At 43.2% G+C, this 25,905-nt stretch overlaps 2 protein-coding genes across 4 annotated transcripts; both read left to right on the top strand.

Moving 5' to 3' along the window:
- Positions 1-2,351: 2,351 nt before the first annotated feature.
- Positions 2,352-10,565, top strand: LOC132240885 (olfactory receptor 51F2-like). Its single transcript, XM_059708695.1, has 2 exons — positions 2,352-2,479; positions 9,552-10,565. Exon 2 carries the CDS (start codon positions 9,587-9,589, stop codon positions 10,529-10,531), a length of 945 nt encoding a protein of 314 aa, XP_059564678.1. The 5' UTR covers positions 2,352-2,479; positions 9,552-9,586; the 3' UTR covers positions 10,532-10,565.
- Positions 2,361-23,972, top strand: LOC132240884 (olfactory receptor 51E2). Of its 3 annotated transcripts, XM_059708691.1 has the most exons (3): positions 2,361-2,479; positions 17,283-17,362; positions 21,032-23,972. In XM_059708691.1, the coding sequence occupies exon 3, from the start codon at positions 21,080-21,082 to the stop codon at positions 22,031-22,033; it is 954 nt and encodes a 317-aa protein (XP_059564674.1). In that variant the 5' UTR covers positions 2,361-2,479; positions 17,283-17,362; positions 21,032-21,079; the 3' UTR covers positions 22,034-23,972. The 3 variants fall into 3 exon arrangements, with proteins under 3 accessions (XP_059564674.1, XP_059564675.1, XP_059564676.1); XM_059708692.1 differs by lacking the exons at positions 2,361-2,479; positions 17,283-17,362 and adding an exon at positions 17,377-17,572; XM_059708693.1 differs by lacking the exons at positions 2,361-2,479; positions 17,283-17,362 and adding an exon at positions 17,612-17,979.
- Positions 23,973-25,905: the final 1,933 nt, after the last annotated feature.

The following is a 25,905-nucleotide window of genomic DNA, read 5'->3' as shown; positions in this document are numbered from 1 at the left end:
TCTACCCAAATGCTGTGATATAAGATGCTCAAAATTTGAACAGATGGGAAATACCTCAAATTATTATGATCAGTTTTCTTCTACCTAGTGGGCTGGGATTTTAAAATGGAAAATAGCTTGAATTATAAAAAACTTTACTTCTGTACACCTAATTTGTGGACTGAAATTTTTACCTACTATATTCCTCAAGCACTTGGTTCATGCCTCAAGATCACTTTATTATTGGTTATCAACACTTATAATCATTGGTTAACTTGTCTGTTTTCTACACTAAACTGGGAGACCCTAGACAGTAAAAACTATGTTGTATTCTTTTTAAAAAAGTTCCTATTACTTGGTATTAGCATGATGTTTGGAATAAAGGACACCCTATGGAAATATTTACTAAACACTTGTATGGATAAATTAATTCTATCAAATCAGAAAATGTTTTTTAAAACGTAATACATGGGAAGTTTTGGCAAGTGACATGGGCTTGAAAGACTTGATATCTAAGAGAAGAGATGCAGAGAAGAAATTTACTTTACTTTCTAAGGGGAAAAGGGGGCCTGTGTATTGGTAATCAATACAGGGAGGGCAGAGAAGAAAGAGTAGCTTGCACATTTTAACGAACCGGTGGTGACTGCTGCTAGGAGACAAGGAAGGAAGGGGGACTGTGTTAAAGTTAAGCTAATGGGGAGGAAGGTAGGGTTGTCTTAAAAAGTTACAGTTTGTTTGCATTCGAAGAGACAGTCCAGCAGATGTTCTAAGGAGGTGTCTTATCAGTATTTTTCCCAAGCCTGTAAAACAAGCTTAGAACAAAAGTTATGAAGAGCTCAAAAGAGGCTTGTGTGAAAGGGAGGGGGGAGGGAACAGTCTACTATCTAGAGGCTCCTTGTTGTAAATTATCCCTGAGTTGTTAAAACAGCAGGGAGGAGGGGGGTGCAAGAATGCAACCTTGAGAGTATAGTCTTATCTCCTCCCCCTGTTTGAATAGAGGGGCAGCTTGAAACAGGGGAGCCAGCAATCTTCGCATCTAACTACCAATAATAGTTATTATTCATAATTGCGGAAGGCCACACCGAAGAAAAAAAGAGGCCTTTTTTTCTGTCCTTACAATGTACAGTGTTTCTGTGTTATGGTGAACTAAGCACTGTTTTATGATATTTGTATGAACTTTCTGGAAGTGGATTTTCCAATATATTATTGCCTCAACAGGCCCATAATATTCTATTTCTAGCAATTCATCCAAAGCAAAATATCAGAGACTCAAGCCATGTTTTACAGAGAGGAACATTGATTGCAGCATTATTCACAGCAGTAGTCAAAACTACAGGTAACAAAAATTTTCAGTGACCCAGAAATAAAGGATTTATATTCAATTGTAAGATGTTATACAACCTTTACAATTCATGCATGTAGCAGCTGATATGGATGGTCATGCTGAAGCAGGAAACAGAAAAGCAGAATTCAGGGCTGAGAGTCTTACAAGGCAATAAATAGTGTAAAGAAATGATGCTAATTGGTGGTGGGGGTAAGAGATCAACCGAAGGACTTGTATGCATGCATATAAGCATAACCAATGGACAGAAGACACTGGGGAGTAGGGGAGGCCAGGGAAGGTCAAGAGGGAAAAAAAAAAGAAGACATATGTAATACTCTTTGTAATACTTAAGCAATAAAACAAAATTAAAAAAAAGAATAAGTACCTGCAATATGCAGACAAAGGATTTGAGACAAATTGCTAAAAGTATCTTTTTATATAGTAAAATAACACACAACTAAGCATAATGTGATCCTGCTTTGTAAAACAATTAATGTCCTTATAATTATATCTTTGAATAAATATAACATATGTATTATATGTTTATAATGAAAAAAAGAAAGAACTGATGCTAAGAAGCACAGGTAGGTTAATGAAACATAACTGCTGTGAATAGCAATTGATGCTATGGAGTAAAGTCTGATTTACATTTACAAAGGGTGATGCCTTTTCACAATCTGGAATAAAATTTCATTTTTAAAAAGCCTCCTCAGAGTGGCTGTTAATGGGTATGGGGTTTCTTGTTGGAGTGATGAAACTTTTTTAAAATTAGACTGTGATAATGGTTATTGCACAAGTCTGTAAATTTGCAGACCTATTGAATTGTACTTACAAAGGAGTGAATTTGGTGGTATATGAATTATATTGAAAACTGTTTTTAAGCCCGTCCATAAAAGTGCACAAGGACAGAAAAAATTATATCAGCCTATGAAGCACATAGCCACAATAGTAATTGCATAATGGGACAGATATCAAAAGGCTATATGAGGAAAAAAAAAGTCTTCTGGGATCCTCCAGACACTGGAGACTCAGTGAGTTACACCACCACCAGGAATTGGTCTCTCAGCTCTGTGACTGTCTGCAGCCAAGCTGGAACGAGTCTTTTCATAAGCTCGGATCTCCCCTGGAATCTAAAGCTTCCTCAGCCTTCTAAGTCAGCCTGAGAGAACTGCTTCTGTAAGTAAAAATTTTTTATTCAATAACAAAGCTTAATTCTGGATTAGCTGAGATGTCTTATCCATAGGGGAGAATTTCCTCACATTGTTTAAAGTTAGATTAGACAGTGAGGTGCTGTACTGAGGTAGATGGTAGAATTATAAAATTATGTATTATTAGGAAATAATTTTGTTCTGCCCGGTGTAGTTTGATTAGCTGGTTGTTGGTTAGTTATATGATCTAATCATTGTGCTAATATATTTATGGTGGTTACTGGTTTGGTGCTTGAGAAACCAAAAAGGTTGTCAGGGGCTTAAAACCTTATTTCTAGCCCTGGCCAGTTGCTCAGTGGTTAGAGTGCCATAAATTCAATTCCTGGTCAAGGGCACATACCTCTGTTGTGGGCTCAATCCCTGACCCCAGTCAGGGTGTGTGTGGGAAGAAACCAGTTGATGTATCTCTCTCACATTTATATCTCTCTCTCTCTCGCTCTCTCTCTTGATTTCTTTCTCTCCCTCCCTCCCTCCCTCCCTCCTTTCTCCCTTCCATTCTTTCAAAAAATCAGTGGAAAATATCCTCAGGTGGGGATTTTAAAAAAGTTATTTCTAAGCTTAATATTTCTTAATAAAAATGAAAAAAATGCCAATTTGAACACCTACTTTATGCCAGGCACTGCATTAGGTATATTCTACCTTATAGATGAGGAAACTGGATCAAAAAAAGTTTATATTACTTGCAGGTGACAATACTTCTTAAGAGCATGAGCCTTGGAATTCGGAAGAACTGGTTTTAGAATCCCAGCTCTGACATTCACTAGTTGTGTGGGACCCTGAATATGTTTCATAACCTCTCTGATGCTCAGATTCTTTAACAGAAAAGATAATTTAAAGTGAATTTAATAATACTTGCCTCATAGGAATTAAAAAGTAAGATTATAAAGTGATAAAGTGCTCAGCACAGTAACATAACATTCAAGTAACAAGCTCCAATCACCGGTAACTATTGTTAAGATTAATGTATTCAATTAGTATTGCTGTACAAGGTCTCAAAACTAGTTAGTGTTTGAGAAAGGATCTGAACCCACGTCAGTCACACACATTGACAATGGCTTGGATAATAGTGATAATTGCCATATGGTCTAAATTAACAGTTAAAGACATAAACATGAGTTGCAGGTCACAATAGTGCAACAACAAAAAAAGAGAGAATCATTGTGATCTAAGTGGACAGAAAAAATAGTTGAGAGATGATAGCTCATTTCTTACAAAGAAAATGAAGGTTGTGCATGGATTGAAGAGGATGGATTGAACAGATCTGAGGATGATTGCAGTGCAAAAGAGTAGCCTGGGCGCCCTAGCTGGTTTTGCTCAGTGGATAGAGCATTGGCCTGAGGACTGAAGGGTGCGAGGTTCGATTCCAGCCAAGTGCACATGCCTGGGTTGCTGGCTCAATCCCCAGTAGAGGGTGTGCAGGAGGCAACCAATCAATGACTCTCTCATCATTGATGTTTCTATCTGTCTATCCTTCTTCCTTCCTCTCTGAAATCAATAAAATAATTTTTTTTTAAAAGAGTAGCTTGGGGTAACTTTAGCACCTCTTCCTAATAGTATCCATTAGTCCTCCTTTATTCTTTGACTAGAGGCCCGGTGCATGAAATTCATGCCTGCAGGAGTCCCTCAGCCCAGTCTGCACCCCCTACAATCCAGGACCACTGGCTCCTAACCACTCGCCTGCCTGATTGCCCCTAACCACCTCTGCCTGCCTGATCGCCCCTAACCACCTCTGCCTCAGCCCCTGCACCCAGGACCTGGGCTTCCCTCCCTCTGGCCGGCCACAGACACCTGGGAACTGGGCAAGCTTCACCCAGGCAGGCCACAGGCACCTGGGACCAGGGGCAGCTTCGCCTGGGCTAGCCGCAGCTGCAGGCACCCAGGACCCAGGATTCCCTTCCTCTGGCTGGCTGCAGGCACCTGGGACCCAAGCCAGCTTTGTCAGGAAGGACGTCTGGAAGGTTGTCCAGAAGACATCTGGTCTAATTAGCATATTACCCTTTTATTAGTATAGATATGAGCAGTTACAATCTTTCAATGTGAGAAAATGCAATGAAATACAGCTTTAAGTACCCACTACCAACCACATTGCTATCCCTTAGTCTTCATATGTAGACCACCGGATGCCCTCATTTTTGACATTTCAAAAGTAGAATCAATAATAATTTAATTAATATTTGCATGTAGGGGATGAGAGAGGGGAGAAGAATGTGTGTATATGTTTGTGTGTGGGAGGGAGGTAATGCTAATTAGATGATTTGCTAGAATTTGATGTCATTTTGTAAAAAATAAAGCATAGAAGGGAGAGTGAAATTGGAATGGGGGAAGGAATACCCTGGGTTTGGCTCATATTGGGGTTGCGTTATCTGAGGGAATATGGTTAAAGATGTCCCTCAAGGCGAGATAAAGTTTTACTCACTGGCACTAAGCAGAGAGCCTTGATTTGTTCTCCAAATTGATTCCAGTCATTTTCCTAAATTGTTGATGTGATCTCCTCACTCTAGTTCCAAAATTTGTTACTGCCTTCAAGTTTGAAACCTTGCCACAGCTTTAAAAATTCTATTAACTTTTGAAATATAGAACTCAGGAAAGACCACGATTAGACTTCAGATTTGCAAGTCATCTGGATATAAATACTATTTAATACCATGGGAGTAACTAAGATATCCCAAAGAGAGTATAATATCTGGGACAGCAGGAAAAAAAGAGAGACTTCTCAAAAAGAAACAAACACAAAAAATCCCAGATAGTGTGGTTCAGTAGGTCATGTGAGCATCAACCCATGAACCAGGAGGTTGAGGTTTGATTCCCAGTCAGAGCACATGCCTGGGTTACAGGCTCAGTCCCCAGTAGGGAGCCTGCAAGAAGTAGCCAATGAATGATTCTCTCTCTTCATTGATGTTTCTATCTCTCTCTCCTTTTCCCTTCCTCTCTCTCTGAAATCAATAAAAACATTAAAAAGAAAAGAACAGATTTCTAAGGAATACCACAATTAAAAGATAGAGTTCAAAAATGTTGTTTGGTAAATGGGAGTAGCGGGGGAGCACACAGAATAACTATCTTGAAGGTAATGAAGCAGAGTTTCAAAGAGGAGGTGGGCAACATGGAAGAAATTTGAGAAGAGGGACAGGGAAACAAATCTGAAAATAAATTTTTGTATTTGCTGTTTAGAAAGTCATTGATGGCATCAGTTGGAGAACTTTCTGTGAGTCATTGCAGAATATTTTCAGATTGTTACTGAAGGTGAAGCAGATTGTTCAAAGAACATTTTTTGTCATAAAATATATGGCAGGGAATGGGGAAAGAAACAGGGTTTGGCCCTGACCGGTTTGGGTCAGTGGATAGAGCGTCGGCCTATGGACTGGAAGGTCCCAGGTTCGATTCCGGTCAAGGGCATGTACCTTGGTTGAGGGCACATCCCCATTGGGGGTGTGCAGGAGGTGGCTGATCAATGTTTCTCTCTCATCGATGTTTCTAACTCTCTATCCCTCTCCCTTCCTCTCTGTAAAAAATCAATAAAATATTAAAAAAAAAAAAAGAAACAAAGTTTGTCTTACTGCCCTCACTAGCTAAGCACAATGGCCAATGATGAGATATGGTCAATATATCTTGGGTGAATTGGGTGTGTGTTGAAAATATCTATAGAAAAGTGTGTGGGGGGAGTAAAACTTGAGTATTGTAGAATGCCAAATGAGAGCCAATGTTGCAAAATAAGTTACTAAAGCAGAAAGGAATTTTGTTGGAGTTAATCAGGAGAGATGAGAATGATTTGTTTACTTATTCCTAAAATATTTAGAAATGCCTGGCTCTTGATGCTCTGCAACTAAAATCTAAGTTCCTTATTCTTCCCTTGGAATGCAAGAGTTTCATGTCCTTGCCCCCACGGATTCCTTTAGCTTTGCATGTGAGGTTCCAGCATAGTAATTCTCTTGTATTTTGTTATTTCACTCAGCCCCTGCTCATGTCTTTATGTCAAAAACACTCTTTCCTGTTTTTCATCCTTGTGAACTCACTTCTGCTCATCAGAACTTTACACAGTTATATTTTATCTACTCTGTTAAGATTTCTTGGAAGTGATCATTGTTGAACACACACAGACATATGCTTACATACACACACTACCTGTCACCCCACACTATTTTGGTCTTATTGCTTAGAAGCATCTTATCCTTGTGCACTCTACAGGTAGCAGTAGAATTACATATCCTCTGATGTAGTAGGTATTCAAAATTGGCACTTTTTTATTTCTTATTTTCTTAAGAATTACTGGGCTCTTATTAAAAACTAGTGGCCCGGTGCATGAAATTCGTGCATGGAGGTGGGGTTCCCTCTGCCAAGCCTGCACCCTCTCCAATCGGGACCCCTTGGGGGATGTCCGACTGCCGGTTTAGGCCTGATCCATGTGGGACTGCAATCTGGGACTGCTGGCTCCTAACCTTTCACCTGCCTGCCTGCCTGATTGTCCCTAACCCCTCTGCCTGCCTGCCTGATAGCCCCTAACATCTCTGCCTGCCTGCCTGATCACCCCGAACTGTCTCTGCCTGCCTGCCTGATCACCCCTAACTGCCCTCCCCTGCTGGCCTGATCTTGCCCAGTCTCTGTCTCTCTTTGTTTTTCTCAGCAGTCCTCCAGGCCTCCCTGCCTCCCTGTCTCCCGCTTCTTCTTTCCTGGCTGTGAAGGGGAGGGGCCAGTAGGGGGCCACTCCACCCTCTGCCCACCCTCCCTTCCATCCAGGCCTCTTCAGGCCCAGTCTGGTTTCTTTCCTCATTCTGAGAGAGGCTCTGAGAGCAAGGTGGGTGGGAGGAAAAGAAAGGGAGAAAAGACTGTGAGCTGGTGGGCGCTGTGTGTGTCTGTGCATGTGTGCGATTGTGAGTGAGTGTGAGTGCCGGCCCTGCCTCCTCCTACCCTGTCTCTGCTGCCACAAGTCCCCACCCACCAGAGCCTGCTGTGCATGCAGCCTGGGCATTAGGTCAAACCTCCAGTCATTGTGGATGTGACGGACCCAGGGTTTTTTATATATTAGGATAAGGTTTTCAGCTTTAAAAAGATGAGGTTCTGCTCAGCTTATGTGCTCAGTGGTTGAGCATCAACTCATGAACCAAAAGATGAGGTGCTGGCAAACTCTCTGGTTTTCTCAGACACCAAACCTGTTATTTTACTTGCTTCATATGCTTAATGCTGACACAATACAGTGTGTGCTCTGTTTGATGTTGAAACGAACTAGTGTTTATGGATGATCAAGAGCTTGAGTGGAGTTACTGGCTATGAAACGGAATAAGGAATCCCCTGTGTTGGAGCCCAGCATGAATGAGGAGCAGGTGTAGGAAGATGTAGAAGGGTGGGAAAAAGGATTTGGATGAGCTCCCTTCTGCCAGACTCGGCACAGATCATTTCAACCTAAACTCTATGTTTTTCTTCTGATATCCAAGCCAGAAAAGGAAGGGAAGAAACTGATAAGAAGAATGCAGATGAGCAAGGAACAAATTGTTTGAATTAATGAAATAATGTAAGGGGAGCCATGAAGAAGTTAGGATGAATGAGAAATTTCAGATAGCAATTAATAATTTTAAAAAAAATGAGCCTTGACCGGTTTGGCTTAGTGGATGGAGCATAGGCCTGCGGACTGGGGGGTCCCAGGTTTGATTCCCATCAAGGGCATGTACCTTGCTTGCAGGCACATCCCCGGTGGGGGGTATGCAAGAGGCAGCTGATCGATGTTTCTCTCTCATCAGTGTGTCTAACTCTCTATCCTACTCCCTTCCTCTCTGTAAAAAAAAAAAAAATCAATAAAAATATTTTTTTTAAAACAACTGATCTCATAAAATTTCCTAGAACTCAGTGAGCAAAATTACAACTCAGTCATTGCATATTATCATAATCACACCAACCAGGGCCAAAATTTCCCAATTTTCAATCTAATGTTTCTTTAGGGAATCCTTGAGGTGGCACTTTATTTGGGTAAACTTGTGTGTCTTGGAAACTCTTAGGTTCCCCTAAGAAACAGTTACCATAATATTGGCTACTTCTCACTGATCAAGCCCTCTCCAGCCACAACCCTAAACTCTGCTCTCCCCAGGCTTCCTCTTCCAACTCATACAAACCCACATACCTAATTTGAATTTTTTACTCAATGAAAAAAGAGACAAGATGTTTTCCATACAGTTTTATCTTTTCCTCCAAAGCAAAACAGTAACACTGTACTAGGTATCTCTTGAAAAAGTATGTCTCAACAAAATGGAGAAAATCTGTCTGGAGAACAACTAGTCTTCAGGAAGATTGAAGAACCAAATATGTCTGAACATGGCAGCACAGATATCAAGTGAGGGCAAAGGCCTCTGTCCCTATGGCGGTAGGTCTGTGCTCTAACTCTCCATCCCTCACAAATGTGTTGCCAGGTACTGCATTCTAAGGGTCACTGCAAAGGTTAGATACTGTAGACACACTGCACTGGTGCCTAAGCCATTTATTATCATTTCATATGTGTTCCGTATATTATAAATATCTCTCATATTTTCTGGCTTCCCACATCGTCCTAAGATTCTCTGTTTTCTATACTTATGGCTGATGTAATACTACTGCTCTAAAGCCCCAATCTATTTTTCTCTTATGTCAACTATACAGGAAAACCAACCTGCTACCTCTTTATCACAATTTAAACATTCCAAAAAGAATGAAATATGATCTGCCAGTCTTGGGTAAAATGTCTTTATTTAGTCCAGACATCTCTGACTAGAGGAATGAAAGAAAAGGTCACATAGTATAAACATAGCTACAAGTAAAGGGCCCCAGGGAAGAAAAATTGTGGGCTAAGATAAATACAAAAAATAAAAAATACAGACATTTTAAATCTACTACAGCAGCTGAAAACTTACAATTCTTTTGTCAATTTAAATGAGCTATTTATATTTATGTAATATAGAGATATTCATCTTGGGTTTATTTGGGGTTCAATAAAATTATAGGTTTTATTTTTAAATTGTAGTTTAAATTAATTAATTGTAGTTTAGATTAATTTTTTAAATTTAGTTTTTTCATTTTTCCAGAATTTCACCTTGGAATTCTGTACTTATAATTCAGCATGTCCAACTTCCAGAATGCCACATCCTCTTCCATCATTTTCCTGCTAACTGGTGTTCCTGGGCTGGAAGCCTTCCACATCTGGATCTCCATTCCCTTCTGCCTTCTCTATATAACTGCCCTCTCAGGAAACAGCCTGATTCTCTTTGCCGTTGTCACTCAGCCCAGCCTCCACGAACCCATGTATTATTTCCTCTCCATGCTGTCCACTACTGATCTCGGCTTGTCCATATCCACCCTAGTCACCATGTTGGGTATATTCTGGTTCAATGCCCGGAAGATCAGCTTTAATGCCTGCTTGTCACAGATGTTCTTTATTAAACTCTTCACTGTCATGGAATCCTCAGTGCTGTTGGCCATGGCCTTTGATCGTTTTGTAGCCATCTCTCATCCTCTCAAGTATGCAACCATTTTAACTGACTCCAGAATAGCTCAAATTGGAGTAGCAATTGTCATCAGGGGGACACTTATGCTGACACCAATGGTAGCCCTTCTAAAAAGACTGTCGTACTGCCGCAGCCTCGTGCTACACCACTCTTACTGCTTCCACCCCGATGTGATGAAGCTCTCCTGCACAGACACCAAGATCAACAATGCAGTGGGGTTGACAGCCATGATCTCTACTGTTGGGGTGGACTCAATCCTCATCCTCCTTTCTTATGTTTTGATCATTAAGACTGTCCTCGGCATTGCATCCCCAGAAGAGAGAAAGAAAGCTTTCAGCACATGCATCTCCCATATTGGGGCTGTTGGTATTTTCTATATCCCATTGATCAGTCTATCCTTTGTTCACAGATTTGGAAAACAGGCCCCACCATATGTACATACTATGGTTGCTAACACCTACCTGCTGATCCCACCTGTGATGAACCCCATCATTTACATTGTGAAGACCAAACAGATACGTAGAGCTGTGATAAAAATTCTCCATTCTAAAGGCATATAGATGCATAGAATTCTAGCCACTCTACATCGAGTCATGTTATTAAAAAAATAGAACTAGCACTCAGTAAAACTGAGCAAAAAATTACAGATTGGGTTATATGTAGAATATCAGCTAGCTTGACTCCTTTATTTTACAAATGTGGATACAGAGACATAAGAATGTGAGGGATGCCTGCCTGGCGTAGCTCAGTGGTTGATCATCGACTTATGAACTAGGAGGTCACAGTTTGATTCTCTGTCAGGGCACATGCCTGGGTTGTGGGCTTGATCCCCAGTATGGGGCATGCAGGAGGCAGCCAATCAATGATTCTCTCTCATCATTGATGTTTCTATCTCTATCTCCCTGTGGGAGCGCACTGACCACCAAGGGGCAGATCCTGCATTGAGTAGCTGCCCCCTGGTGGTCAGTGCGCATCATAGCAATCAATTGTTCTGGTCATTCCATAACAGTCGCTTAGGTTTTTATTATATAGACTAGGGGCCCGGTGCACGAAATTCGTGCACTGGGTGTGTGCGGGGGGTGGGGGGGAGTGTCCCTCAGCCCAGCCTGCCCCCTCTCACATACTGGGAACCCTCAGGCATTGACCCCCATCACCCTCCAATCGCAGGATCGGCTCCTTGCCCAGGCCTGACGCCTCTGGCTGAGGCGTCTGGCCCGGGCAGCGGGGACCCACAGCTACAGTGGCCCCACGATCGTGGTCTTCGCTTTAGGCCCAGGCAAGGGACCCCTAGCTCCTGGGACTGCCAGCTTCGACCGTGCCCAGCTCCCATCGCTGGCTCCACCCCTACTTCCTGCTATCACTGGCCAGGGCGGAAAAGGCACCTGATTCTCCGATCATGGCTGGGGGGCAGGGCAAAGGTGGCCCCAGGGCCGCCTTTGCCCTGCCCCCCAGCTCTTAGATCCCCCCTGGGTTTCCGATTACTGTCAGTGGCAGGGGGCTTCTTCCTGCTTTCCCTTTCGCCTCCCTGCATTGTGCCTACATATGCAAATTAACCGCCATCTTGTTGGCCGTTAACTGCCAATCTTAGTTGGCAGTTAACTGCCAATCTTAGTTGGCAGTTAATTTGCATATAGCCCTGATTAGCCAATGAAAAGGGTAGCTCGTACGCCAATTACCATTTTTCTCTTTTATTAGTGTTGACTAGTGGCCGGGTGCACAGATTCATGCACATTGAAAGGAAATCGGGAGACCACGCCTCCATGCCTGGGGAGTTTCCACGTCCCCTTGAGTCACAGGGAAGTCGAGTGGGGAGTCTATCCTCCTCCTCGCAGCTTTCTGAAAAAATATTTCCAAATGTCCCTTCTGTGGCCAGGGTTACGTCTTGCCGGCCGGGAGGTCCCCCGTGGACACCTTGGGCCATGCTGGATGCTTTCCACAGCTCGAGCAGGATAAGAGACACTCCGAGGTGAACAATACATAGTTGAGGATCTTAGTCAGCGGGGGTGTTCTGTTGCCCACACCCCCACCCTTCAGATCCATCTCTCTTTGACTTTTACCCTGATTGTTAGTCACCATCTTGTGGCCACTGTTATATTGCTGCCTTCTTCTGTAGCTTCAGGGCAATCAGTAAGGGATGAGATTTGATCTTGATGCCCAAGGCAGAGCTCCAGGAGCCCAGTGGCAATATCAGGCTCGTCCTGGTTACTCTGAGTGTTTGTGCTTCAACTGTTCTTTGGAGATTGTAACTGCAGGCTTATGGGGTACAAAGGATAAGAAGCAGGTGGCTGAGGAGGATCCCAAGCCAGGGCCGGGCGCAGCACTGCTCCCACTCACCCCGGCCCTCCTGCACCTGCCACCACCGCTGCCGCTGTGTTCACCAGCCAAGAGCCTGGCTTCTGGCTGAGCAGCTCTTCTGCTATGGGAGTGCACTGACTACCAGGGGACAGCTCCTGCATTGAGCATCTGCCCCCTGGTGGTCAGTGTGCATCAGAACAGCTGGTCAACTGGTCATTCCAGTCATCTGGTTGCAACGGTTGCTTCCAGTGGTTCTCAACCTTCCTAATGCCGCGACCCTTTAATACAGTTCCTCATGTTGTGGTGACCCCCAACCATAAAATTATTTTCGTTGCTACTTCATAACTGTAATTTTGCTACTGTTATGAATCGTAATGTAAATATCTGATATGCAGGATGTATTTTCAGAGGTTGCAACCCACAGGTGGAGAACTGCTGGCTTAGGCTTTTCCCCTTGGGGGATGTCCATCTGTCGACTTAGGCCCACTCCCTGGGGGATCAGGCCTAAGCTTGCAGTCATACATCCTTCTGGCAGCCAGGGAGCCCTCAGGGGATGTCCGACTAAAGGCTTAGGCCCCCAAGGGAGCTGTGATAAGGAAGCTGGGGAGACAGAGGAGCCACGCTGTCCCGCCCTGCCACCCCAGGTCGGGTCACACACAGGACACCCGGGTGGGCAGGCCGATCGCTGCTGCCCCACCCGGCTGACCCAGGTTGGGTCGCACACGGGACACCCACTGCCCCAGGTCACAGATAGCAGGCCTGGATGGCGGCAGGGCAGGCGGGATGGCAAATAGCAGGCCCGGATGGTAATGGGGCAGGCGGGGTGGTGCTGAACCGCCCTGCCTGCAGTATGCAAATTAGCCACCATATTTGTTGGCGGTTAATTTGCATATGGTGCTGATTAGCTGATGGGAGGTGTAGCGAAGGTATGGTCAGTTACCATGTTTGTCTATTATTAGATATGATTATATATATAATTGGTATATATATGTATATCTATTTACATATATGTATATCTGCTTACATAGATATATATATATAGTTATATATGTATATAATTATGCAACTCTGTCCTCTAGAAATTTTCAACCAAATTATGGAGAAAAAGCCCAAAACAAAATTTTTAAATTTTACAAATGTATTTCTGATGTTCTTTCCCAACTAAATATATTCTAGAATATGTCCCAAACCTCCATCAACTTTCTGCTCTACCAGAAACTAAAAAGTGACTATAGACTGCAAATGAATTATAATTTGTGGTATTTATTTAGAAACTAGAGTCCCAGTGCATGAATTCATGCACAGGTGGAGTTCGGCTGGCCTGGCCCCAATCAGCAGTGTGGGTGCGGTCTGGCCAGCCCTGCCCTTGAATGGGGCCAGGGAAGGGGCCATGGGAGGTTGGCCAGCCAGCCCCACCCCCCAATTGGTGTGGGGGAGCTGATTGGAAGCCAGCAGCCTGAGGGAGAGGCCATGGGTGATTGGCCAGCTGACCCTGCTTTTGCTCAGAGAGGGGGGCTGATTGGGGGCGGAGCTGGCTGGGGGTAGAGGCCATGGGCCTATTGGGATGGTGGGGGGCTATTGGGGGTGGGGCCAGCCAGGGGGAGGGGCTGCAGGCAGTTGGCCAGCTGGCCCTGCCCCTGATTGGGGTGGTGGGGACCCATCTGGGGCGGGGCTGGCCAAAGGGAGGGGATGCAGGAGGTTGGCCGGTCGGCCCTGCCCCCTATTGGGGTAAGGAGGGCGATCAGGGGCAGGACTGGCTGGGGGGAGGGGCTTCAGGAGGTGGGCTTGCCAGGGGGAGGGGCTGCAGGGGGGGGCCGGCTGACCCCACTCCCTTTTGGGGTAGGGTGGTGGCGATCAGGGGTGGGGCAGCTGGGAGGAAGGGCTGCAGGGGGGTTGGCCAGCCACCGCCCCCCCTTGATCAGAATGGGAGAGCCGATCAGGGGCAGAATGGCCAGAGGGAGGGGCCATGGGAGGTGGGCCAGCCAGCCTCATCCCCTGATCGGGCCAATTTGCTGGCAGTAGTGGGCATCATAGTGACCGGTTGTTATGGTCATTACAAAGTTGCAGTTGCTGGCTTTTTATATATATAGATGTTTTAATTTGTGGCATATATTTTATGTAAGAGCTTAATCCACCAAGTTTTTCAACTTGGGTATATCCATTAATTCTCAAATTTTAAAGCACATATTTCAATGTCACATTAGAATCATTCCGTAAATGTGGGCCCTATAGCTGGCATCTAATCCAACAAGGAAGTAGCAGTAGTCTTTCATATCTACAGAGGACTCACTAAGTGATTATATTACTATTTAATAATGAGAATGGTGTCAAAATTCTCAGCATGTTCATCAATAGTATTTTAGTCTCAATGATTGTAATCCTTATCTCCCTGATATTCGCATGCTGGAATACCCCAGGTTTTTATTTTCAGACCTGTGTGTTTTTTCTTTGCTGTATTTGAATTTTGGTCATCTTATTTGGCTTTGTGGTTTTAAATACCAACTACATCCTGACAAATCCCAAGTTAATATGTACACTCCAGATGCATATCCAACTGCCTATTCACTGAGATAGAACTCTTGGAGTCATGGCACTTCTTTCTCTTCCATTCCACGTCCAGTTTATCAAAAAATGCTGATGACTCTTCCAGATATTTCAAGTATTGATATCTGGAATCCAACTGCTTTCCACCACCTTTACTACTACTACTACCATGATCCAATCCATCGTCACCTTGGACCTGAAATATAATAGCCTCCTGATGGGTCTTTCTTCATCCACTTCTGCTTTACAATCTAGACAAGACAAATACACAAGAGAAATCATGTCACTTCCTCTGTTCAACATGCTCCAGTGGTCTCCTCTCTTACCCAGGGAATATTCACAGTCATTATATGTTATATCTGACTCCTTTCCATCATCTCAACTGCTCCAACGACTCCCCCCTTTATACACTCTCCTACATCCACACTAGCCTCCAATATTTTCTTAAACTCACCAAACATACTTCAACATCAGACTTCACACTTGCTGTTCTCTCTACCTGAAATATTCTTCCCCCAGGTACCCACCTGATTTACTGTTTCACTTCATGCAGGTTTCTGCTGAAGTGTCATCTTATTACAGGGCTCTTGACATAAAAATAACAACAACCTCTCCCTCAATTCCTGTCTGCATTCACTCTCTTCTCTGCCCATCTTGTTTTTAGTTTCTAGATTTTCATTCCTCAACATACTACATATCTGGTAATTTCTTTTCTTGTTCCCCATTACAAGGTAAGATCACTGAGTATAAGGCCTTTGCTTCATTTATGGTGTCTTCCAGACCCTGAAACAGGGCCTACCACATAGTAAAAATAATAAAATCTCTGATGACCTAGCTCTATTTTCCTCTCAAGCCTTATTACTTCCCCAGTATGTGATACTCCAGGCACAACAAGCAACTTGCATTTCCGTAACCCTGGTTGCTCTATCTCACTTCATTCCTTCGACAAGCCCTTACTTCCACCTGTGTCACCTTCACTCTCTCTGTTCTCCTGACTTAAAAATGACTTTCCTTCAGAGACTTTTTCTTGACTGCTCAAGTCTGGCTGGTGCCCTTTCCAGGTGCTCCTACAGTACCTGTGCTTCTTTCTCTTGCACAACTTCCCTCTTCAGAATCTACTGCAGCTAGCCCACTTCCGTGCCCACTTGTCATGACCAGGGACAATATCTTATTCACAGTTGGAAACTGGTGGAAAAGTTCAGATGATGTGGAATTAAATACTGGGTGTTTGTTTGTTTCTTTGTTTGAACACACCACATAAGATAGGGTATGAAGAGAGGAAGAGGAGAAAGAAAAAGAGTGACGTAGACTAGAGAAGAAGGTTGAGGGTATTCAGAGTCTTACAAATAGGAAAGAGAAGAGGTAACTTCAGTCTCAAGATCCAGACGGCCAAGATGTTCACACTACTTCTACAGATGTCTCCCCACCCTCACCCACACACACTAATGTGTGAACAGCCCCACTGCCTAATAATTTTGAAAACTTATAAGCTTTCATCCCTAGGGTGTGGGTAATATGGACACATCAGGAATGGGTGATTTGCAGAGCAAATGTTGTGTTCTGACTAAGGTAAACAAGCTCACAATGAATTGGAGACTTTCCCAAAAGCCAGTAGTTTAAGGAGAAAAATAAATGAAGACACAAGACCACTGTTGTAGCCACCAAACTCAGAGCCCAAGTGAAAACCCTTAAATGTCCTATAAGGGCCTATGTGACTCAACTCCCCTTCACCTCTGTGATTTCATCTCCCTACTATTCTGCCCCTTGTCTGTTACACAGGCACACTGACTTCCTTGTTGTTCTAACCTATCAAATACACCCCCTTCTCAGGAACTTTATTTGTAGTTTCTCTGTCTTCTTCCTGAAATGGCCTTTCTCAAATATCTCTATAGACACATTCTTCACTCCCTTCAGGCTTCTTCTCAAATGTTTCCATTATGTGAGCTCTTCCCTGGCAGCTTCACTTAAAATGTCAACTGCCTGCCCTAACTGGTTTGGCTCAGTGGATAGAGCATCGGCCTGTGGACTGAAAGGTCCCAGGTTCGATTCCAGTCAAGGGCATGTACCTTGGTTGAGGGCACATCCCCAGTTGGGGCTGTGCAGGAGGCAGCTGATCGATGTTTCTAACTCTCTATCCCTCTCCCTTCCTCTCTGTAAAAAATCAATAAAATATATTATTACAAAATGTCAACTGCCCCCTGATATTTATCTGTTCCCACATTCCCTTTATTTTCCTCCTTAAACTATTGAACATGCTTTTCGGTTTTTCACAGCAGCTCCATGTATTGTCTATACCGCTCCATGAGGATGGGAGTTTCTGGAGGGGCTGTCTATTTTTCTTTTTACACTGTAAGCCCTTGATAAATATCTGTTGAATATGAATGAATAAAGAGTCAGAAAAACTGGTTATCCAACTGATATTATCACGAATTAACTAGCTTTTATCTCATCTAATCTTTATCTGTAACACAGGTGCAATAAAGAGTGATTTCCATACATCAAGGTCTGTTTCATCAACGGAAAGAAAAGATGGGAAAAGAAAAGCTGAAGAAGTGAATGCCCTTATTTTGAATGATGGGACTGCACATTTGGGGGCCTACCTTGGTTTTTAAAGAGAATATGAACTCCTAGAGCCCACGGACATCACTAGTAAATGCACATTGGCTGCTGTGTTTGGGAAAGTGGGTAATGAGGAAGAGCAGTGACTGAGGAGTCTGAGTTACCTGGAAGAGTGGAGACAGATTGGCGAGAGCCCTGTATCTGTAAGTGTGGGAGTGATGCCAGAGGCAGGGGCCCTTGTGATTCCCTCCCCTCCCCCCAGAGAGAAACAGTGGGAAACCTGTGGGAGTGGCACACAAAAGGACATGGAGATATTTTCCCCGTCTGCCAAGCCCCTGGAGCCCCAGTCCATGCTCCCACAGCCTGTTCCCATGGGCCTCCTGGGCAGCATTATAAATAGGCCTGTGCCTAAAAGGGCAAGCCAGCTCCAGCTGTTTTCTCTGCACCGTTTTCAAGTGAGTGCAACCTCATCTGGGGTTAGGCAGCCCAAATCCTGCGTCCTAAGGGACCTTGAAGACCCCACACACTGCCTCACAGCAGGGCAGGGAAAGCCCTTGCATGCCACCTACACCTCCATGGGCCAAGAAGGAATGTCTCAGAGCATTAGCAAGTGAGTATAAATGCAATTGCCACATTTGGACCCAAAGATAATCAGAAATTGGGTCTAGCCAGGGGACACCTTAGGCAAAAGGCAAGGCAACCTGGGAGGGAGACATAAGGTCTTCTGGGATAGGTAACTAGGGAAACAAGATGACGGCCCAAAGTCTTAGACTGCTACCAGGAAAGCAGAAACGATGTCCTGTGGAGTGATGGGTCAGGACAGAGGACAGTAGCTGACTCTGCGGCCAACAGAGACCCTTATGTCGATCTAAAGCAGCGGTTCTTAACCTGTGGGTTGCAACCCCTTTGGCGGTCGAATGACCCTTTCACAGGGGTCGCCTAAGACCATCCTGCACATCAGACTCATTACGATTCATAACAGTAGCAACATTACAGTTATGAAGTAGCAACGAAAATAATGTTATGGTTGGGTCACAACATGAGGAACTGTATTTAAAGGGCCAGATGGTTGAGAACCACTGATCTAAAGTGCTACATGCAGTGGGATGGGTAGGAGGCCTTGAAATATGTTACTATGCTCCTCTTGCTACTTCTATTCCTACCCTTTTTTTCAGCTGGGCCCCATTTCTCTTGCACACAGAGGTCCAGTGATATGGCCTCCCTCCAAGGAAGTTACCTTAGCATTACCACATACTTACCAGCCTGATTTGTTTGGATTTCTGAATCTCCTTTCCCCAGGTTACCTATGTCAGATACATAGATGGTTGGATGGATGCAAGATATAAGCTTCCTTTGATCTCACTGAGGGATGCAATTATCTGCCTCTGAAAAGGACTTTTTATTCTCTGACAGCAGCTAGGGTCCAAAGTTGGGATCTGTGCTTGTCAAGGAGGGTAGCTGTTATGCCTTTGTACATGTTCTGAGGATGGAGAAAAGCAAATAGCAGTCAGAGGTGTGGATTTTATAATCTTTAATCCCTGGATTTGTTACTACTAGTTTGTCTCCAATGGGGATAATACAAGTCAAATCTTTTAGTTCTCATCTTATTATATTTATGTAAGACTGCTGGTTTCCAAACTCTCTCCACTAAGGCCAAATGGAAGAGCATCTCCCAGTTGCAGTTAAGGACTGAGGTTAGGAGTGAAGAAGAATCTTGGCGAGATGAACAGTTAACCTGAACACAATTGATGAAGACTCCTGCAGAATTTATTCCCAAGACTCAGAGGTTCTTATTGAAGCCATTTCCTTGGCTCTTGAGATACAATTATCTCTAAAAGCCAGGACACTAGGGAACCTAGCAGGGAAACATTTAATGAAGTCAGAGTACATGTGTTTAAGGTTGAGGAGGTTGCGGCAGAACAGCACTGGGTTTCTAAAAAGGAAATGTCTGCCCAAATATGAATGCCATGTTGGCCAATGTTCCAGGTAAGACAAAGCTCTAGGAATATCTGGACTCGGAACAAGTTCTTGGGACAATAAGAGTGGCCTTGTAGGCAGCTTTCACATGTGTAGGATCCCATCAGCAAGGAGGGAGAGAGAAGAGCCTTCGCAGGGAACATGCCAAACAGCTAAGATCTGCTGGAGGCCCCACACCCTGCCAGCACTTTTATCTCCAGAGAAGTCATTGGAGGGAGTTCCTGCTTTTCATTCAATGACCCCCAGATGATTTTCCTTTTTTTTTAATATATTTTATTGATTTTTTACAGAGAGGAAGGTAGAGAGATAGAGAGTTAGAAACATCGATGAGAGAGAAACATCGATCAGCCGCCTCCTGCACATCTCCCACTGGGGATGTGCCCGCAACCAAGGTACATGCCCTTGACCGGAATCGAACCTGGGACCTTTCAGTCCGCAGGCCAACGCTCTATCCACTGAGCCAAACCGGTTTCGGCGATTTTCCTTTTTTTTTTTCTTCTTAATAGATTGACTTTTGGCCTTTTGCTTCATATTCTTTTTCTTTTTAATTTTTTAAAAAATACTATTGTGTTTCTTTCTCCCCACACTGACCTTAAACCTGGGTACTTGGAATCCTGAAAAATTGCAAAGCAAAATAAAACAAAACAAAACCCTCCCTATCCTCAATATACCCTTTATTCCCTTCTCTGTTTGATTTCTACTCATGTTTCAAAACTGAACAGAAGGATCATCTTTTTCAGGAATATGATCATGCTTCTCCTCTTCCCATGCATTAAATGCACACCTTATGCTACCACATTCCCAAACCCTAATAATTTGGTTACTTGTCCCTTTTTCACTCTAAGTAGGGCATCTGAAGGGCAAAAGGTGTCTTTCACCTCTGTATCAACAGCATCTAACAAATAACCTTGTACATAGTATGTCATGTAAGTCAATGTTCATGGAATGAATGAAAAATTGAAGGAAAGAAGGGAGACAGGAGAGGAGAAGGGAGAAGAGGGGAATGGAAGGGAGAATGGAGAAGGGAAGGGAAGGGAAGGGAAGGGAAGGGAAGGGAAGGGAAGGGAAGGGAAGGGAAGGGAAGGGAAGGGAAGGGAAGGGAAGGGAAGGGAAGGGAAGGGAAAGGAAGGGAAGGGAAGGGGACAGGAGGGGAAGGAAAGAGGACAGAAGGGGAAAGAAAGAGGACAGGAGGGGAAGGAAGGGAAGAGGAGGGGAGGGGAGGGGAGGGGAGAGGAGGGGAGGGGAGGGGAGGGGAGGGGAGGGGAGGGGAGGGGAGGGGAGGGGAGGGGAGGGGAGGGAAGGGGAGGTGAGAGGAGGAGGACACAGCCATATCTGGAAGGGGTTCCCAAAAGGGTATCTCTTAACACCTATCTGAGAAAAGGACCACCCAGTGTCCAGACAATGAAGATATGGGCTGGGAGGAGTCTAAGGGAACTTGAGAAGGATACATTTGGGAATAAGCATGTTCTTTCCAGGTTCCCTTTTAAAAATATAAATAGACCTTGAGAATATGACAGTACATGAATTTGAGCTGTCACTTTTCTCTTTGGAGGGGGCTTCATAGCTTATGAAAAAGCCGAAAAGGCTTGGAAGAGGGAGGAAAGAATAAAGGAAGGAGAACTGAGGTGCATTAGTCCCCAGGTTTCCAGGGCTGGCTTCTCTGATTGTGTTCCATCTCTTACCAGGCTGCCAGTGTGACCTGACCCTCTCCAGTGCCCTTCTCCGTGCCAGCTATGAGTTCCTGCAACTTCACACATGCCACCTTCGTGCTTATTGGTTTCCCTGGACTAGAAGAAGTCCATTTCTGGATCGGCTTCCCTCTGCTTTCAATGTATGCTGTGGCCGTGTTTGGAAACTGCATCGTGGTCTTTATCGTAAAGACGGAGCGCAGCCTGCATGCTCCCATGTACCTCTTTCTCTGCATGCTGGCAGCCATTGACCTGGCCTTGTCCACATCCACCATGCCCAAGATCCTCGCCCTCTTCTGGTTTGATTCCAGGGAGATTGCCTTTGATGCCTGCATTGCCCAGATGTTCTTTATTCATGCTCTCTCGGCCATTGAGTCCACCATCCTTCTGGCCATGGCCTTTGACCGTTATATAGCCATCTGCCACCCATTGCGCCATGCTGCAGTGCTCAACAACACAGTAACAGCCCAAATTTGTGTGGTGGCCGTGGTCCGTGGATCCCTCTTCTTTATCCCACTGCCTCTGCTCATCAAACGGCTGGCCTTCTGCCAGTCCAATGTGCTCTCGCACTCCTATTGTGTACACCAGGATGTGATGAAGTTGGCACAAACAGACACATTGCCCAATATGGTCTATGGTCTTACTGCCATCCTCCTGATTATGGGCGTGGACGTCTTGTTCATCTCCTTGTCCTATTTTCTGATTATACGAACAGTTCTACGACTGCCTTCCAAGTCAGAGCGGGCCAAGGCCTTTGGAAACTGTGTGTCACACATCAGTGTGGTATTGGCCTTCTATGTGCCTCTCATTGGCCTCTCAGTGGTCCATCGCTTTGGAAACAGCCTTCATCCCATTGTGCATGTTCTCATGGGTGATATCTACCTACTCCTGCCTCCTGTGCTCAATCCCATTATCTATGCTGCCAAAACCAAACAGATCAGAACTCGAGTCCTAGCTATGTTCAAGCTCAGCTGTGACAAGGACCCTCAGACTGTGTGAAGCAGGTGACCCTTCCCACTTCACTTTCCCTTATCTGTAATGGCTTGATAATGACTTACTAATGCTAGCCGATAAGCATATCAATGCTTTTCTCCGGTTTGATCTCCAAATTCTGTCTCAGCTCAGAGTGAAATTTGGGGAGATATCGTAATTCCCTTCCATAGGTCAAAATGTTATTTATATCTTTACTATGTAAAAAATTTAAGTAGAAAATCCACCAATGCTCCAATAAGTATTTAAAAAAAAAAAAAGAAAGAAGAGTGCCAAAAATACAGTTGGCTTTGAAACAAGAGACAAATTACTCTATCTGACTAGTAATCCAAGGTAGCATTTTTGTCTATCAACTTAGCAATTTTTATTAATGAGAATTTACAATAAAAAAGGAGATTATGTTAAAACATATAAAGTGTCCCAAAAAATGTATACACACTTTAACAGCTGATAACTCACTTAATTTTCACTCCTTTTCAAGTTTAACTGATTTGAAATAATGGGTGAAGCCAGACTAGGCTTTGAACAAAGAAACTTTATCCTAAAATATCACTAGACAAAATATAAAGTTTATGGTATGAAACCAGCAACAGTAGATGAATACCGAACGAAATGATTCTTGATGTTTGTGATTCCATTGCTTCGTGTTATTAGCAGTACCAGAATGATCATCAGTCTGAAAACAGGCAATGACAAAAATAAATTATCCATTTCTGCAGATTCTTTTAAATTTTGAAAATGAGCTGTATGTTAATAAACACTGACTTTATAATCATTCAAAGTATGTATACATTTTTGGGACACCCTGTACAGTCTTAAACATCACAGCTGATGACATAATTGGCAGTATGAAAAAGAACTTTTTAAAAGTTGTATGCTTTAATGCTGAAATTGCACTTTTGAAAATACATCCTAACAAACTATCTATAAGTGGCAGAAAACAGGTTTTTCAAAACAGATATTAATTACCCCACTATTTACAGTAATCATATACTAGAAATCTCCTACCATAATATGTAAAAGTAAGGAAGAGTAAACTCAAGTATGGCCCATTTACCTAATGGAATATTATGTGGAATAATCCATATTAAAGAAATATTATATGGCCTTTAAAGACTCTACTAAAAAACAAAACATGCTATAATTTTAAGAAAAACAATAGACACATGCTTGAAACTAACTTGAAAAATAAACTATGCCTTGAAGGAAATATGCTCAAATTATTAGTGACTTATTTTTCTTCCTATTTTCTAAAATTTAGCTGTATGTATAACTTTTTAAATGGGAAAATAAAACAGGTAACTTATATAAACCAGGGCTTATCACAGACCTCACGGTTTGCTTACTATACATTATCTGAGAATTTTATCTAAGCCCTAAATAATAATGTCAATGAAAATATTTTGAGTGCTTACAATGTTCCCGGCACTGTAATGAGTGTTTTATGGGTTTTATCTGATCTTCACAACAACTTTATGAGGTAAGTATATTTTTGTCCCCTATTATAAGTGAGAGAAATGAGGCTTACATTAACAAGATAACTCATACAGTTTGTGTGTGCTACGCCAAGATTTGAAATTACATTTGATGATCAAATATAGTTACTTAATTTCCATGTTATATTGCTTCCTGTTTAACATCTGCCATTTATTTCCTCAGCCTGTGCAAATTCTCTGTTTTCTCTCTGCTGTGTGCTTAATGAGATGAAGGACTATGTGTTTTGAGAGTTAACCCTGCCCTTGTTGTGGGCAACAAATCTGGATTACTCTTCATATTCTACATCCTGCTTCTTTCCAGATTAAGGGAGAATAATATTTTTGTCTATTTACCTCTTGCACCTTCTCAATCGTATCTCCCTTTTTTTAATGCATTTTGTATCTGTCAAACAGTTCAAGTGTCTAAGTTTTAACTTAGCTATAAGATTTAATAAAATTCTATTTTAAATTTTGCTAAGTGTCCTGGCTATTGACTTTATATTCATAGAATCCTAAAAAATCCGATTTGAAGATACAAGAGGTTTTCTAATCTTCTTTCCCACCAGTGCAGGAATCCTTATAGGTACCATTTGTATAACTGTGAAGATTCTAATGAATCTTTTCTCAAGATCTGATGAAAAGCTGAAATCTTACTGCAATCTTTGGGCCTACATTTTCCCTCAGTAGCTTCACTGAACAAACCTTGGAATAGATTTCAACCTGTGGACTCTTGCTTAAGAGGAGGGACCCTCGGATCATTCAACTGTGATTCCCTGCTCAGAGCAGTCAAGTCATGCAGCCAATCAATGCAGCCAGAACAGGACTGAGGAAAGAGAGAGAATGGAAGAAAGAGGTAATTTCCCTAAAGAAACAAAGAGATGTCCATGCTCTGTGAAAGTAGAGATTCCGGTATTTGGCCTCACTCCAAATAATGAGGTCCCCACAACCTCCATCTGCTTCTGACTTCCTATTCATTACTATATCTCCGTTAAACCCTCCTGCCTACTCCCATATGCCTAAGAGCATGGTCAAACAGACAATTTAATAAAATGTGTATCTCTTGCTCCCAAATTCCTCACTGTGTCCCACCAAAGTCCAACGTATTCATATTCTATTTCTGTCTTTCCTACCCTTCCCGCTGCCCTATGATTTTTATTTTTAAAAAGTCATCTAAAGGCTTGTATGCCAATATTCATAGCAGCACTATTTACAATAGTCAAAAGGTGGAAATAACCCAAGTGTTCATCAACAGCTGAACAGATAAACGTAATGTGGTATATACGTATAATGGAATATTGTTCAACCATAAAAAAAGGAACAAAATTCTGATACATGCTGCAAGATGGATGAACTCTGAGAACATTATGTCAAGTGAAATAAGCAAAACACAAAAGTGCCGGGAGCCGGTCCATCCTTGCTGTTTCAAGGGACCTGGCATATATGGCATACTGTTCTTTATATGTTTGCTCACCTTCTTGGCGCTGTGTTTTAACCAAGGTCACCTCTCCTAGAAAGGTTGAATCCCCAGGTAGGGATTTTCCCCTGAAGTTAGGGAGGGAATAAAACCCCTCAACTAAGTGCCAGGCGGGTAATTAATCCCTTTAACTATGAACAATCATGCTTAAACTACATAATCTTTTCTCCCTGGAATGGAGATAAGAAACGCCCTAACCTTTGTAATAGAGATTGATAGGATTGAATCAACTGGTATAAATACAGTTGTAACAAGACAGAAACACACAGAACTCAGAACACAGAACCAGACAGAAACACTCAGAACTTAGAACAGAATCAAGAAGACAGAGCCTACACGGAGCCTAGAGACAGAAGAACTTCGCTGGAGAGAGCATGCCGGAGGATCCTGGAGAGGGACTGGCCTCGGAGCCTAGAGACAGAGCCTAGCGGGAGAACATGGCAAGGGATCCTGGACTGAACCTGACTACAGAGATTGGCAGGAGAACCTGACTGGAGAGCCTGGACAGAACCTGGCTGGAGAACCTAGCGAGGGAACATGGCTACAGAACCTCGCTGGAGAGCCTAAGCAGAACCTCTCTGGAGATTGAGACCATTCCTTCTTCACCGACTCCGTCCACACCTTTGGGGACCCCTGGACCTGCTGGGGTTGGACCCCGGCACAAAAGGACAAATATTGTATGACTCCATTTATGTAAGGTATAAAAATCGGCAAATTCATAGAGACAGAAAGCTGAATAGAGGTTACCATGGGCTAAAGGGAGGGGAGGATGAAGAGTTACTATTTAATGGGTACAGAATTTCAGTTTGGGTGATGAAAAGTTGTAGAAATGGATAGTGGTGATGGTTGTACAAAAATGTGAATATACTTAACCCCACTGGGTTGTATACTTAAAAAAATTTAAATAAATTTAAATGTTAAATGATAAATTT

The sequence above is a fragment of the Myotis daubentonii genome, chromosome 9, assembly GCF_963259705.1.
Source record: "Myotis daubentonii chromosome 9, mMyoDau2.1, whole genome shotgun sequence".
Classification (NCBI taxonomy): Eukaryota; Metazoa; Chordata; class Mammalia; order Chiroptera; family Vespertilionidae; genus Myotis; species Myotis daubentonii.
Note: the sequence above shows the minus strand (reverse complement) of the source record. Positions and strands in the feature narration are given on the sequence as shown.

Excerpts from the sequence above, each read along its gene's own strand:
- LOC132240885 (XM_059708695.1), top strand. The coding sequence starts at position 9,587 with ATGTCCAACTTCCAGAATGCCACATCCTCTTCCATCATTTTCCTGCTA.
- LOC132240884 (XM_059708691.1), top strand. The coding sequence starts at position 21,080 with ATGAGTTCCTGCAACTTCACACATGCCACCTTCGTGCTTATTGGTTTC.